The 13,763-nt window shown below is 40.3% G+C and overlaps 1 protein-coding gene across 1 annotated transcript in view; it reads right to left on the reverse strand.

The window, feature by feature from the left end:
* Positions 1 to 10,040: 10,040 nt before the first annotated feature.
* Positions 10,041 to 13,763, reverse strand: part of LOC149267581 (uncharacterized) — a 65,102-nt gene continuing 61,379 nt past the window's right edge. The window contains exons 3-4 of the mRNA XM_089433496.1: positions 10,904 to 11,315; positions 10,041 to 10,620 (exon numbers count right to left, since the gene is read on the reverse strand). Coding sequence (XP_089289622.1) covers positions 10,416 to 10,620; positions 10,904 to 11,315 — 617 coding nt within the window. The 3' untranslated portion in view covers positions 10,041 to 10,415. The remainder of the gene's footprint in view (positions 10,621 to 10,903; positions 11,316 to 13,763) is intronic.

Below are 13,763 nucleotides of genomic sequence, written 5' to 3' on the forward strand. Positions count from 1 at the left end.
TTCCCATCAGGACGTGGCACTACCTCCCAGACAACATTCTTCATGATAGATGAATATTCCTCTACCATTGCATCCCTCCAAATCTGTTATCGAGTGGCCTCCTCAAAACTAGTTGGCTATGTCTCTACAACATCTATCACGAAGCCACCCAACATCTCTGGCGGTCTACTCTCCCTCACTAACCACGTGGCTCTCCCCACTGCCTTATGAGCCTCCTTCAAGGTCTCCCAAAGCCATCTTGGCTTCCTCTTCCCTGCAGTAGTCTCTTGTGGAGGTATGGGAAAATCCTCATCTGGTGCCTCACCTCCTAGCGAGGAACGCTCTAAAATAACCAAAGGAGATCCTGAACTCTGAGATATTGTGCCCAATGAACCTGCACTAGGTGATTGGTACCAGGAAAAGTTATGCTCTAAGAACCTGTCACCCTTGAAGAAGCTGAACCTCTTGATCGTAGTGTACCACCTGATGCTCCTTAAACCTGTGGTGTGGCCCCTTGTTGAGGAACCTGCTGCTCTACCTGATCAATCTCCCGAGACCTCCTCAAAGCCGTCTCCTCCTCAAATCTCACATCTCGCCTCAAGACAATCTTCCTCTTTGCAGGAAGGTATATATTTTAGGCTCTATTGGTCTCACTATAACCCATCTATATACCTCTCTCTATTGTGGGTTCCAACTTTGTCCTCTTCTCCTCATGGACGTGTGAATATGTAAGGTGCCCAAATATCCTGATGTGCCCAACTTCTGGCTTCTTGCCAGTATATATCTCCTCAGGAGTATTGCTCCCCAAGACTTTGTGTGGGCCCCGGTTCTACAAATAAACAATAGTGTTAACCATCTCGTCCCACAAGAAGAAAGGTAAACTTTGATCATACAGCGTCGCTTTAGCTGCACCCACAATGGTCTTGTTCTTCCTCTCTACTACCCCATTCTGTTGAGGGTTATAAGGCACAATGAGCTCCCTCTTTATGTCGACACTCCCACAAAAGTCTCTCATCTCTGCTGAAGTGTACTCAGCCCCATTGTCGAATCTCAACACCCTGATCTTCCTCCTTATCTGGTTTCCACAAGAGCCTTAAACTCTTGAAATTGTTGGAAGACCTCATCCTTGGTCTTCATAAAGTAAACACATGTCCTTCTAGAGTGTTCATCAATGAACATTACATAGTACTCATATCTGCTCAATGAGACATGGGACATAGGACCACATCCATCATAATGAACCAAATCAAGGACACCTGTCGCTCTGTTGTCACTACTCTAGAAAGGTGTCTTGGTGTACTTTCCCAAAGCACACCCCCTGCACATCATGATGATCAGTGTTGAACTCTGGAAACCCGGTAACCATCTCCATCAACATCCTGAAAGCTCCATGGTGCAAGTGGGCCATCCTCATGTGCCACAACTCACATAAACCACTACTATTGGCCTGAGCCACCATAGCTCGAAGAGGTTGAAACATGAGTCTGTATAGTCTCCCACTGTGAGCTCCAATCACATGAGCAGACTCGATACTAGGTCCTCTAGGATACAACAGTACTTGTCCCTTTCGGAACAATACCTCTTACCCCCTCTCATCCAAGATGGAAACTAATATCAAACTCTTCTTCAACCCTGGAACATAAAGAACATTTGTCACCTTCAAAGGAGGTAATGACTCCCTTTGAAATGATATTGTCCCCATACATGTCGCCTTGAATTTGGAGTTGCCTCCAAGCACAACCTCCAAGTCAATGTCATCCTCCAAAAGGCTCGTGAAGTGCTCTCCAACTCCGGTCATATGGCAAGATGCTCCATTGTCTATGAACCATGCACGTGAAGATGTGACATGAGTGGCTAAACTCACCACCAAAGAATACTCTGAGTCAAACATAGTTGCAAACTCATCCACATCCGTTGTAGCAACAACTCTGTGTTTCTTCTCACCCATCTTGTTGGGACACTGTATGGCATAGTGACCCATCTTCCCACAAGCAAAGCATTTCACTTTGCTCATGCCCTTCTCCTTAGCCTTCTGCTTCCCCTTATCTAGCTTTGCTCCACTAGAAGACCACTTCTTGATCTTCTTTTTCCTCTTGCCCTTTTCCGCGAGAGCAACAATCTCCTCTTCATCACCCCCACCACTCTTGTTGCCACTGTGCATGCTTCTCCTGATCTCCTCTTGAAGGAAATCATCCCACATCCTCCTCCATCCAGGAAAATGCTCTCTAGCCACCAAGTTGTGGATAAAACTATCCCACTTCTCGATGAACCCCTCTAAAGCAATATCAACCAACTACTCCTCTGGAATAGTCTCTCCAATAGCAGCCAACTCATCTTTCACCTGTGAGACTCTGGTGATGAAAGATGTAACATTGTCAGTGTTGGTAATCTTGGTGTTGCGTAATTTTTGTCTCAACCCCATCTTCCTGTTCTCATTAGAACTCTGGTGCAAAGAGACCAAAGACTCCCACATCTGATATGCATATATCATTCTTGAAACATGAGGGAACAAATGATCCTTGATGGAATCTAAAAGGATCCTCTTTGCCTACACATTTTTCTTAGTGAACTCTACCAAACTGAGCTGGACCAGTGGGCAGCGGTACAACTTCTTGTACAATATCCCACACTTCCACCTCCTCTAGTAAAAGCATAATCCTCTCCTTCCATGGGCCAAAGTTTTCAACCCCCACCAATTTGTCCTCTACTCTCAACCCAGTAGTCATGACTCCACAACCAACGAAATGAAGAAAATCTGGAAGCTAGAACCACTCACCCTCTGAACTGTTGAAATCTTTGTGTTCTTGGCGAAGTTTCAAAGGTATGGTTCATTGTTTGAAGACTTTGGTAGCTTGTTGCCCTCTTTATCAACTGACTGAAAATGTAGATATGAGCCTCAAATTGGCTCAACGAAGCTTTGATACCATGTAGAAAATTAATGATCTGCACCCTAACCCCAGTTTACAATTTTGTGTGTTCATTTGACCCAACCCACATGTTTTGTCACGCTGATATAAATTTCAAAATGCAGTATTTGTAAACATTCAAAGAGCACTTCTACTATTTAACACATTTCCTATCACCTGTAATTAATGCTAAATTTATGCAAGCATTCAAACATGAGAGACACTTATTTTTTGTCAAGGTGACCCAGAAAAACCCCACAGCCTTTTGGGGAAAACCGGTCTTCAAAGGGCAATTTTATTGCTTGAGAAAATTAGTCTAAGTACATAAAAATTAACCACAATACTTATCTCCTTCAACTGAAGCATTTAATTCAATTTCAGGAAATTTGTGCCCACTAAAAATAATTCCCAGATTTACAAATTTCATGCCCAGAAATATTGCCTTGATATCAGTGCCAAATCTGCTTTGTTCTATGTGCAAATTCAGCCTTGAAATTTGTGTTGTAGATGCCTCAAAATCCATCCCTGAAGATGCCTTGATTTCTATGTTGGAGGTCATTGTTGTCCCTCAATTTTCGTTCCTGGAAAACACCTCGTAATTTGCATTGCCTGTAGCAGCAAACCCAAGATTTCTGCCTTCAAATTTGGACCCACACAATGGACGAACAGTACTCGAATTTTGTGCACAGCAGCCTCAGAACTCGTGCCTCTACCCTCAATTTCTGTGTTGATTCTTCCTCAAACTACATGTTGATTGTCCCCTCTATTTTTATGCTTGCCTCCTTGAAAATTGTGCTTCTCAATGGTTGTCTCCTAGAAATTCATGCCACCTCTCTCGCTACAGACCCTCCTTGAAGATCTCATTTTCTCCAATCCTCTTGTCTCTCAATAATCTCACGAGTGAATAATAAGAACACGTTCTTCCTTTTTCTTTTATCTCTTAGAAAAGATTGAATCCCTAAACCTAGGATTCAATGGATGAGATTTGATCTCCAAATCTCAAGATGTGTGGTTGAAATTAACTTTCCCAAATGACCCCCCTCGCACATTGGCCACATTACTTAAAAGCCTCTAGTACCTTTTTCAAGTTGTGTACATTTTTATATTTTCTCATAAAGTGATTTTCTCAACTCACTTTAATATTAGAAAAAGTGAACCTAGTACTTTACACAAAAATCCACTTTATAAAGTGCAAGTGACTTTAATAGTAGAAAAAGTACACTTAGTACTTTACACATAAAATCATTTTATAAAATGCAAGTGACTTTAATATTAGAAAAGTACATGGTACACCACTTTTTAAGTATCTATTCCATTCATGACATTAATATAACTCATAAATGTCACCAAGATAAAATTCATTAATGTGTCTACTACGCTAAAAGAGATAAATGCCTAGTAACACCTCTCATTAGTATTACTTTCAACAATTCAATCTTGAATGCCAATTTTTTTGGTGTTGAGAAGGATTCCTCTCTGTTGAAGACAACACATTCCATGGGTGGCAAGCTTGTGATTAGTGAGAGTGCAAAGTCACAGACTCACAAACTATGGTAAGCTCGATGCCTATGGAGGAGCCTTTTTTATTAGAAAGGATGTATGTGCAGACAGAGGGTTGTGAGTTTGTAGTACTACCTAGATATAGGACTATGGCATCGACAGATCAAGGCTTAGTGATAAGGGAAGAGATGTCCTCTTCTAATACAAATTTAAATCAAATTTATGTAGAGCCTGTGCTTGAGGGTACCAAGATCCCCTCTCAACATGTCATAATAGTTGATGTTTTACCCCTTCTAAGACCTGATGATTTCAACCTTTTCCTAACTGGCAACAAGGACTATTTCGAGGGGCGTATGCATTTGGAGACTCTAGGAGTCATTTTGCTTTTTGTACACCACATGTTGGATGAAAAGACATTCAAACGAAGGTGTATGTTGAACTAAGAGGTTAAGAGCATTTCCGTGAACTCCTGTTGGGGCTTTGTTCAAAATATGTAAGTGTTTTGTTTAACTCGACTTGTTTTGTTTAACTCGACTTCAATGATCTGCCAAATGTTGTAGTATGGTACATGGAACATTGTTGGTTCCTTTGCCTATGTTCAGTCATGTCAAGTCGATTTTCATCTAAAGGATCGTGGTTATGTCGATTATCCATCTTTGTCGTCGTTCGATTGATATACACTAACCCTTTGTTGATTTGTTTGTATGATATACACTAACCCGTAGGTGTGTGTCTAGGTAGGCCTGGAGCATAAGCTCCCCCCATATATTTTAACATGCAATATTGATGGAGTTAAGCAACAGAGAGTTCAATATCTCAATTTTTTAAATGCTTGCTTTGCTTGCCTAACTCAAGAATCATTTAATTCTGGACAGCCCCCTTTGCATTCCCAAGCTTAAGGAGTTTACAAGTGCTAGTGCAAAGGCAAAGGTGTCCTATATGGCTTCAACGCCTAGTGTTTGTGGCCCTTTAGGGGGTTCAAGTGCAAGAGGAGGTGGTTCCTCAAATGATCATACAAGTTCAAGAGCAAGGAGCATTGTGGCAAGTGGTCCAAGTGGAGGTCTTGACAGTGGAGGTTGTGGTGGTTTGAGTGCAAGTGCAAGTGGTTCACCCATTGTTAATATCAATGTTGGCTAATGGTCTGGTTAGGGGGTTTAGCCGCCAACTCCTAATACTTCCTCAGATATAGGGCAGCTAAGTGCGCCTCAAGCTTTTGTCCGTAAAGTTGGTGGGGATTGAGGAGGGTTGGCAAGATAAGTGCTAAAAGCAAAAGGGATTTCCTCTTTTTCTCATTGAACAATTTGGCCAGTGATTTGAGTCCACATCAATGAACAAAATCTTACAAGGATGTGATGATTCATTCACTGGATAGTTGAATGTTTAAAGGCTTTGAGATGGCTAACTGATACAATGGTTTAGGACTTCATCACCCATTGGAATGAAACTCTCCCCCTTATCTTGGAAGGTGACAAGCATGACAATTCCCAGTCACAAGCAATTTGTCAAAGGTGTGTTGTAAAGGCTTTGGTCATATGTGGTCCTTTTTACAAGCAATAAATCAGTTAGATTCAAGCTACGAAATCGAATGAACTATTGTTGGAATGGGCCTTTTTGGGGTTCCAACCATTGTCAATGGACTGAAGAGGTGACAATTCCCTTCCTTCATCCTTGTAGAGTTTTGTGATTGCGTTTACATCATATCCTAAGGATTAATGTCCATGGGTCACTTTTTGATACATGATTACGTTTTGGTTTTTATCAAATGTATGCCCTTAGTCTCAACTTTGAGAGGGGTTGCCTTTGACATTGGATGACTACCTCTCTTCTAGTGATATAGTGGATTTTGGGCAAGGATTTTAATATGTTAAGAGTGGGATGGGAATGGGAAGGAAGGTAGAGACTCAATGATCAATGTGATGGAAATTGAAGTGGAGGCAAAGGTTCAACGAGCAATGGTTTCAAGAAGCAAGCTTGTTGTCTATGCAACGCAACTTTGAAAAAAAAAAATATCCAAACTAAAAACAAAGGGGTCTTGACTATGGAGACCAATTCACTTGAACTAACTAAAAACAGGGACACGATAAAGTTCAACCATGGTTGGACCACTTATATGGCCCTCAATGAGGAGATGGCTTTTTCTAGCAAATTACACCCAACGTATGTGATTGACATAAATCATATCCTAATACATACACTGCTTTCAATAGGTCACTATGTTGATGTGTCACCATCTTCAATTAAATGTGTTGCGAGATATTTGAGACCTTGTTCGTTGGGTTTGGAACCTTCTTCCATGATCAATAGGTGTACAAGGGTGGATACTTTGGTGGGAGGCTACAAATTTTCACACTATCAAGTTCATGAGAGGTTGGCATAGGATTATGGCTAACAGGAGGAGGAAGGAGTTGCAAGGGGCTTGACAAAAGTTGAAGGTTTGTATCATTTTGGAGAACATTCATTATGTCACTCTCACTTGTCAAGAGAAGGCTACAAAATTAGAGATGGGGGTGACCAAAGCAGAGGACTATATAGCTCGAAGTGCCAAGACTCATTCTCACCTCCAATGGAATAGGAGGGGGATGAGTGGTCCAAATAATATTTGAACTTAAATAGAAAGTGGTCATGAATAAAAGGCTTGGTCTTCGCTAACCAAATGTTTCCCTATCTAGGACCCATCAAAGATTTAAGGTATGTTGAGTCCCTGTTTCTAGCCTATTTTTGCTCCTTATGATTGGATGGTGTGCTTGCTACTTGAGATGCTTATTGCAAAGTGGTCCCACACAAAATCCCTGGAGGTAACCAAGATAGATTGGATAGAGCCATCTCGAGGGATGAGATTTTTGCTTCTCTATTCTCTATGAAGAAGCAAGGCTATGTGGGATTCAATAGGTGACGATTTCTATACTTTAGCATTAAGCTCATTCCCAAGAATGAAGATATAACACTGGAGTTCAGTGACTAATTACCCTACTCATGGTCACTTATAAAATAATGGCTAAGACCTTGGATTTGAGGATATAATTGATTACTCGATATGTGTTTTGACCAAAATAGAGAGATTTTGTCTAGGGGGAGGTTCATTCTAGATAACTATGGTTTCAACTTGGGAGGCGACTATGGACTAGGCCCAAGAGATTAGTCAACAATGCCTTATGTCGAAGATTGACTTCTGCAAGGCCTATGACAAGGTTGATTGCTCCTTTATTTCATAGATGCCTTGCCTGGGGTTTGGTTCTTAATGTGTTTCCATGGTGAATACCCTCTTTACCAATGCTTTATCATGTGCTTTAGTTAACACCTCTTTGTCCTTGTGTATTGCTCCTCATCAATCTATTCAACAAGGATGCCCTTTAGCGCCTTATTTATGTGTGTTCTTTGCATATGCCTTGGGATATATGTTGAAGGTAGCACATATTAGAAGACAAGTTATAGGTATTTTTCTCTCGGATGGCTCAAAGATGGTCAATAACCATTTCACAAAATATTCTCTCCTCTTTGTTTGAATTGATCAAGAGTCTACTGATGGAGTTCTTTCTTGCTTGGACACTTTTCCCACTACCTCAAGAGCTATGGTCAATGCACAAAATTTATTTTACTTAATTCTTGGTTTGGATTCCCCTCCTAATTGCATTCCCACGACCTAGTCCCATAATTGTCCAATAGTTACAGCCAACTATCTGGGTATCCCCTTTGGGATTCGATTGTCTCCAATTGCTACATGTGACCAGTGCCTACAAACACTACAAAGTTAAATATTTAGCATTATAAGGCAATTCCCTTTACAAGTTGACTTGGTTGGTCGCATCTTTCAGGGCTTGCATGTGTATTATGTTTCTTGCTAATGCCCCAACAAGATCAAATTCTAGCAACTTGAGTAGTTCCTAAGGACATATTTGTGGTTGAACTATGGTGGGGAGCATGGTTGGCCTCTGATGCGTTGGTGTGTTTTCATTATACCCAAGGATGAATGGGGTGGGTCTAGGTATAGTTGATGTTGTCTCTCTTTGCGGCTAAGTGGGTGATGCAGTGGTTCAAGCGATAAGTGCCATCGTAGGTTCTTTTTCAACACTATGTGAGGTTAGTGCAACATCTTGGAAAGAGTTCAAGGTTCTTTTCATCTATATGTGAAATTATTTCCACTCCGCACCTCTTTCAAGTTTCAAGCTTGCTCATTTTCACAGGCATATAATTTTCTTAAAGAGCCATAGCAAGGTTGATTCAATGGCACTAGGAGGGTAGCCGAGTAGGGTGGGACTTGGCCTGCCAACCAATTTGGAGCCATAGAGAGCAAGGGATGTGCATTGTGAAGAAGCCATGCTTTCAAGTGCACGGACTGAGCCAAAAAGGCACATTTTTCTGAAGTGATCTATGGGGTTCCAAGTGCTCAGACCTGGAAGGGGTGGAGACCTTTTGTTGAGGAGCACGAGGTTCTTTCTTCTTACAAACTCTCAATCAAGGAGTTGTGTGCCCTTATTCCAGAGTCCGAATTATTTAAGACAAATGCTTGTATGCATAGGCACTTTTCAAGGTCGTAATCTAACAATTATGCTTTTTTGCCCTGAAAGTTACGGAAATTCCGGCCATGTATTCAAAAAATCCGGCAGGGATTTTTGTAAATCCAAGTAAAAGTTGTCAAAATTCATAATTTTAGGTGCGCTAGAAGTTTTTGATGTTGGTGACTCCATTTCCACCATCAAAAACATGATTCAAACACTGTCTCTTCAAGATTTTTTGAATTCTTTTTGCCAAGATTCCGGCCACTTTTGGTTGTCTGGGCAATTCCTCCACCCTCATAGATGACTCCCTTTTCAAGAGATTGGCATTGCAGTTTTGGTCAATTGTTGCTGCTGCTGTATGATTCCCACCCCTTGGATTCAATGATACATTCAAGACATCCCCTCTCCCCAATTCCTAACATGCAACGGGCCATCCGATAGACTAGTGTTTGGACTATGCGGTTGTCTTAAGAGTGTTTGTATGGTTTTTCATTTATCAAGGGCTTCCATCAAAGGCTAGGTTGGCCAACACTAGTCTATCGGATGGCCTCTATCTTATTTGTCAACACCCAGAGATAGTTAGCCACATTTTCTCACGTTGTGGGTTCCCAAACATCACTAGAATTGGTTTGAGGATCAATATTCAAAGCTTCTTCACGGCAGGGTTCACTGGCGGGCAGCAATGCTTCATGATGGCTGAGCTTTTGTTCATACTCCCTTTTATTTGTTTTAGTGTTGCAGCCACTGAGGATAGTGGTGCTTCTTGTTTTAAGAAGGTTGTGGTGTAAACCTACTTTTTATCATGAGCTTAGCTCCTTGCTTTCCTTCGGCTCAATCTGGAAGGATAAGATTCATCGTCACTTTTTGGAGAAAGGAGTCTTGTTGATCCAAGATGCTCAATGTTTGGATCGCACTGAATATTCTATACTTTTATTTCTGCCATAGTAGCTCCTTGGAATAGGTTATGAAGTTCATCGTATATACCTTTCCACTTTCCACTTTTTAGTTTTCTTTTTTGTAAATATTTTTCTGTAAATATAACTTTTTCAAAAAGTAAATTCTTAAAACGACAACAATAAAAGTACTTTAGAATTTGGGAAAATCATTTTAGGAAGAAAAAAAAATTGGCAAATCTTTTTTGGAAGAATAAAAAGAAAAATTAGCGCATGGGCGAAATTAAGCCCCTAAAATTTTCCCTGTTGATTACTTTGGAAAAATGCAAATACTTTAAAACAGCCATCTTCCCAAGAGTGCACAATGAATACAAATAAAGCATGCACCAGGCCAGTCAGCATGCATACACTGCAATTTTTCTTGATTCAAGCTTTTCCAAGTGATTGTACTTTTCATTCCATAATAAAATCATTTTGCCCCTGTTACTTGGATACTGTACCCGTTGGGAATAGGATGAACTTATTGAATCAACAGAGGCAAAATAAGTCACTTGCCCAGTGGGTTAAATCCCTAAAGGTAACATCAGTTTCTAGAAACATTGAGAAACATAGTTTTCAATACCCATGGTATGCAGCTCTCTTTATGCAGGGCTCGGTTCCTGGGATTCTATTTTAGTGGCATAGTGAGCCCTCAGTCTTTCTTGGAACTTTGGATTCGCTTTCAATTGCTCCTTGGTATACGCAGTACGAACCTCAGCAACATAGGTGTCTGCTTTTTCTGCTTCTTCAATAAGGGCAATTAATGTCCTCAAACAATCTTTACGATTCTCCTCACGGTGTGCAAATCTGCATTTAAGATGGATAGAGTGATCAGAGGAACACATGTCAGGTAAATAATTGTCAACTCAACTTCAATATTTCCAACCTGCGATTAACCCATACAATACAGTTTAAACAGGCTACAGCAGTAAAACAATATCACATTGAAGAGCTTAACGTCACAGATATAGGATCAATTACCCAATACTAATTAGTGAAAGAAAATTCCAAGTGTTTCAACACAAACTGCAACCAGTCATTTAAAAATAAGAAATGGAGTATTTTTCATAATCACGCCTTTCAATTATACCTTTCGCTAACAATAGTAAGCTCGCCTTTGCCAGCATCATACCGTTTGCCTACTAATTCTCTCAATCGCATAAATGCATATTTTGAAAGGCCAAGCTCCTTTACAAAGACAGACACTTTCACTTTCCTGTTAGCAGGGTGCCATGAATCTCCTCCAGGAGACAACACCATACGAGTCTCCCATCTCAAAATTGGCCCCTCACCAGGAGGATCTTTGTCATAGCCACCACCCTTGTTTTTACTTTCAATATCCTGTGGAATTTCCTCAGATGGCAATTTTTGTGCATATTCCTCTACCACTGTGTCTTCAAATTCCTTGAATAAACCATATGCTTCCTCAGGTTCTAATTCACCCCGCTCACACATATCACCAAGCTCATTGAATTTTGCCTCAATTTTTTGCTTTAGATCCTCTGAATCCAAATGATCACAAGGTTAGTCTTAAGACATCCAATCCACACTATCTAGAAAAGAGCAACATATGCAAGGCCTGCAAGTTTGGAGCAGTATGTAAAGCCCGCTTCTATAAGGAACATATGAAAGCACAGAGATCTAAGGATACAAGGGTTAACTAGCACTATAATAAACATAAGAAAGTTCACTTAAATAATACCAGTAATCCTGTTGCATAACTGCTTAACAGCAATTTTTCAATTTCATAGTAGTACTAAGTATACATATTGGGAAGCAGACATCCTCTTTATTATACATATAGATGAAAATAACAAAGATATAAAAAGCTAGGACTAAGAAATGGTTGCTGTATGATTTGTCACAAACAGATAAGGTTAAACAAGTATTTTGGAGCCGCAATATTACCGGAGCATTTTGTGAGTGGATTGCTTCAACATTCTCTTTGTCACCACATCCCCTTCGTTGGAAAGAGATTGTCTCTGGGGAGATATCAATGGTCAGACAGTTAAATATTAGGGATGTCATCAAACTGACAGGCATCTCTTTTTTTTTGGACAAAAAAATGTCACACAACTTTTAATGGGGATACTGCTATCCTTTTTCATCTGGGTGAATCACAGGCTTTAGATTTGAATTGGTAGGATATATTTAAGCCAGAATTGGCATTTTAAGAAAAGATATAAACCCCTGACATTGGAGACAAGACAAATATGCTCCTCCTCCATTATATAAAGGGAAGCACAGTCTGTATATTCATAGCCAAGCTTGATAATTTATGATTCTCGATGTCTTCCTTATTGTACAGCAATGAAATAGATGATGATTCATGAATCTGCCCCAAAAATTTATTAGAATCATTAGATAGTTTAAGCATCTCAAGATACAAAATTATAAGAGCAAGTCAAAATCCTGGAGAAGTTCTTCTAGATTCTAATTGTCATCTGTAAGATGTGCAAGAAATATTCAAGCATCTCACTTTATCTCCTTATAAAAGCATCCCAAAGAATAAAAATGTATACATGCAGAATGGACCATATAGAATCAATCAAGTGCAAAGAATTTGGACTAAACAATGAAGGTTACATAAAAGATATATCTGGGTTGGATCACATCACAGGTTATTAGTTTCAGCATCATAGCAGGTGTTATTGAGCATTGTAGTTGACTGCATCTAAGGGAACACTTCATGTGAGCTGTTGGGCTTGTGGTCCCCTAGCCCTTTTGATCTAAGTTGCACGAAACGCCGAAACGTTTCGCAGTTTCCAAAACAGGTACGTTTAGAAACATCGCCTTCCAAAAATGGAAACATTGGCTGAAACGCCATATATGTTTATATATATCTAAAAAGAAATTTATAAATAAGTGAATAACACATTATCTTGCAAGAAAAAAGAGAATAAGACCCATAGATGACAATTTAAAAGGAAAACCAAGTCTATATTAACTCTCATAGATGATTACATAATGGTCGAGTTTCGGAGTTTTGGGTACGGGTATGTCCCGAAACGTCGGGTTCTTAGAAGTTTCGTGCCACATAGCTTTTGATGTATCTTGGTTGATTTACATTTAGAGATCTTAGTGGGTGTATGCTTACCTTGGGGTCGGAGCTAGGGAGGTGCACCTCTTGATGTGCTAGTTCGCAAACATGTGGTGGTTTGATATCTTCTATCAGAGCACACTTGTTAAGGAGGATGGGCATTTAGGACATGTGGAGTAGCCACCTTGGAGGAGGGTGCTATGCACTTGGAGGTTGAGCACAGAGCCCTAGCAGCATTGAAGCCACCTTGCACATATGTTGGGGGGGGAACACTTTAGAGTTGTCATTGGAGGACAAACCATCTTTCTTAGAGGAGCACTTGACATGTTGAAACCTAGACTTAGAGGACACACCACCTTGGGGGTTGTACAAAGCCTATTGTGCCATGTAGTATTCATGCTTAGTGAAGAGATCCACTCGGGGCTTTGTTATTGACTCACTATAGGGTTTCATTTTGGAATTGATTCATGTATTATCATAGGCCTATCTCACCTAATCATAGATAAAGGATGGAAAGTGTCTCTGGAATGAATCACTCTTAGGGTCTTGGAGATTGTAAGTTGTTGTGATGCTAACTATGTGAAGGATATTGGAAGAACATGTATTTACTATTGTAACAAGGATAGTGCTTATGGGATGCATGCACTAGGGTTCCTTAGCTTGTAAAATGCAAGTGAAGAGTGTGTGAAGCTTATGTGACGCAAGTGCTTGCAGTTGGACAGTAAGTGTAATGCTAGCTTGTTCTTGAGCTCCTTAAAGAGGCTGTATAGCTTGGTGAGATGCCTTACTACACCTTGTTATTGCTAATTTCAATTTGCAGTGATTGCCAATGCCCTAGCTAGGGTTTTGGAAGCTTTGCAGGAGTCCTTGCCTGGGATGAGCTGAAATAACTCATTGTACCAGCCTGTGT

This window comes from Pinus tabuliformis, chromosome 6 (assembly GCF_031772625.1).
Source record: "Pinus tabuliformis cultivar Carrire ecotype Pingquan chromosome 6, CPIR1, whole genome shotgun sequence".
In the NCBI taxonomy this organism is placed as follows: domain Eukaryota; kingdom Viridiplantae; phylum Streptophyta; class Pinopsida; order Pinales; family Pinaceae; genus Pinus; species Pinus tabuliformis.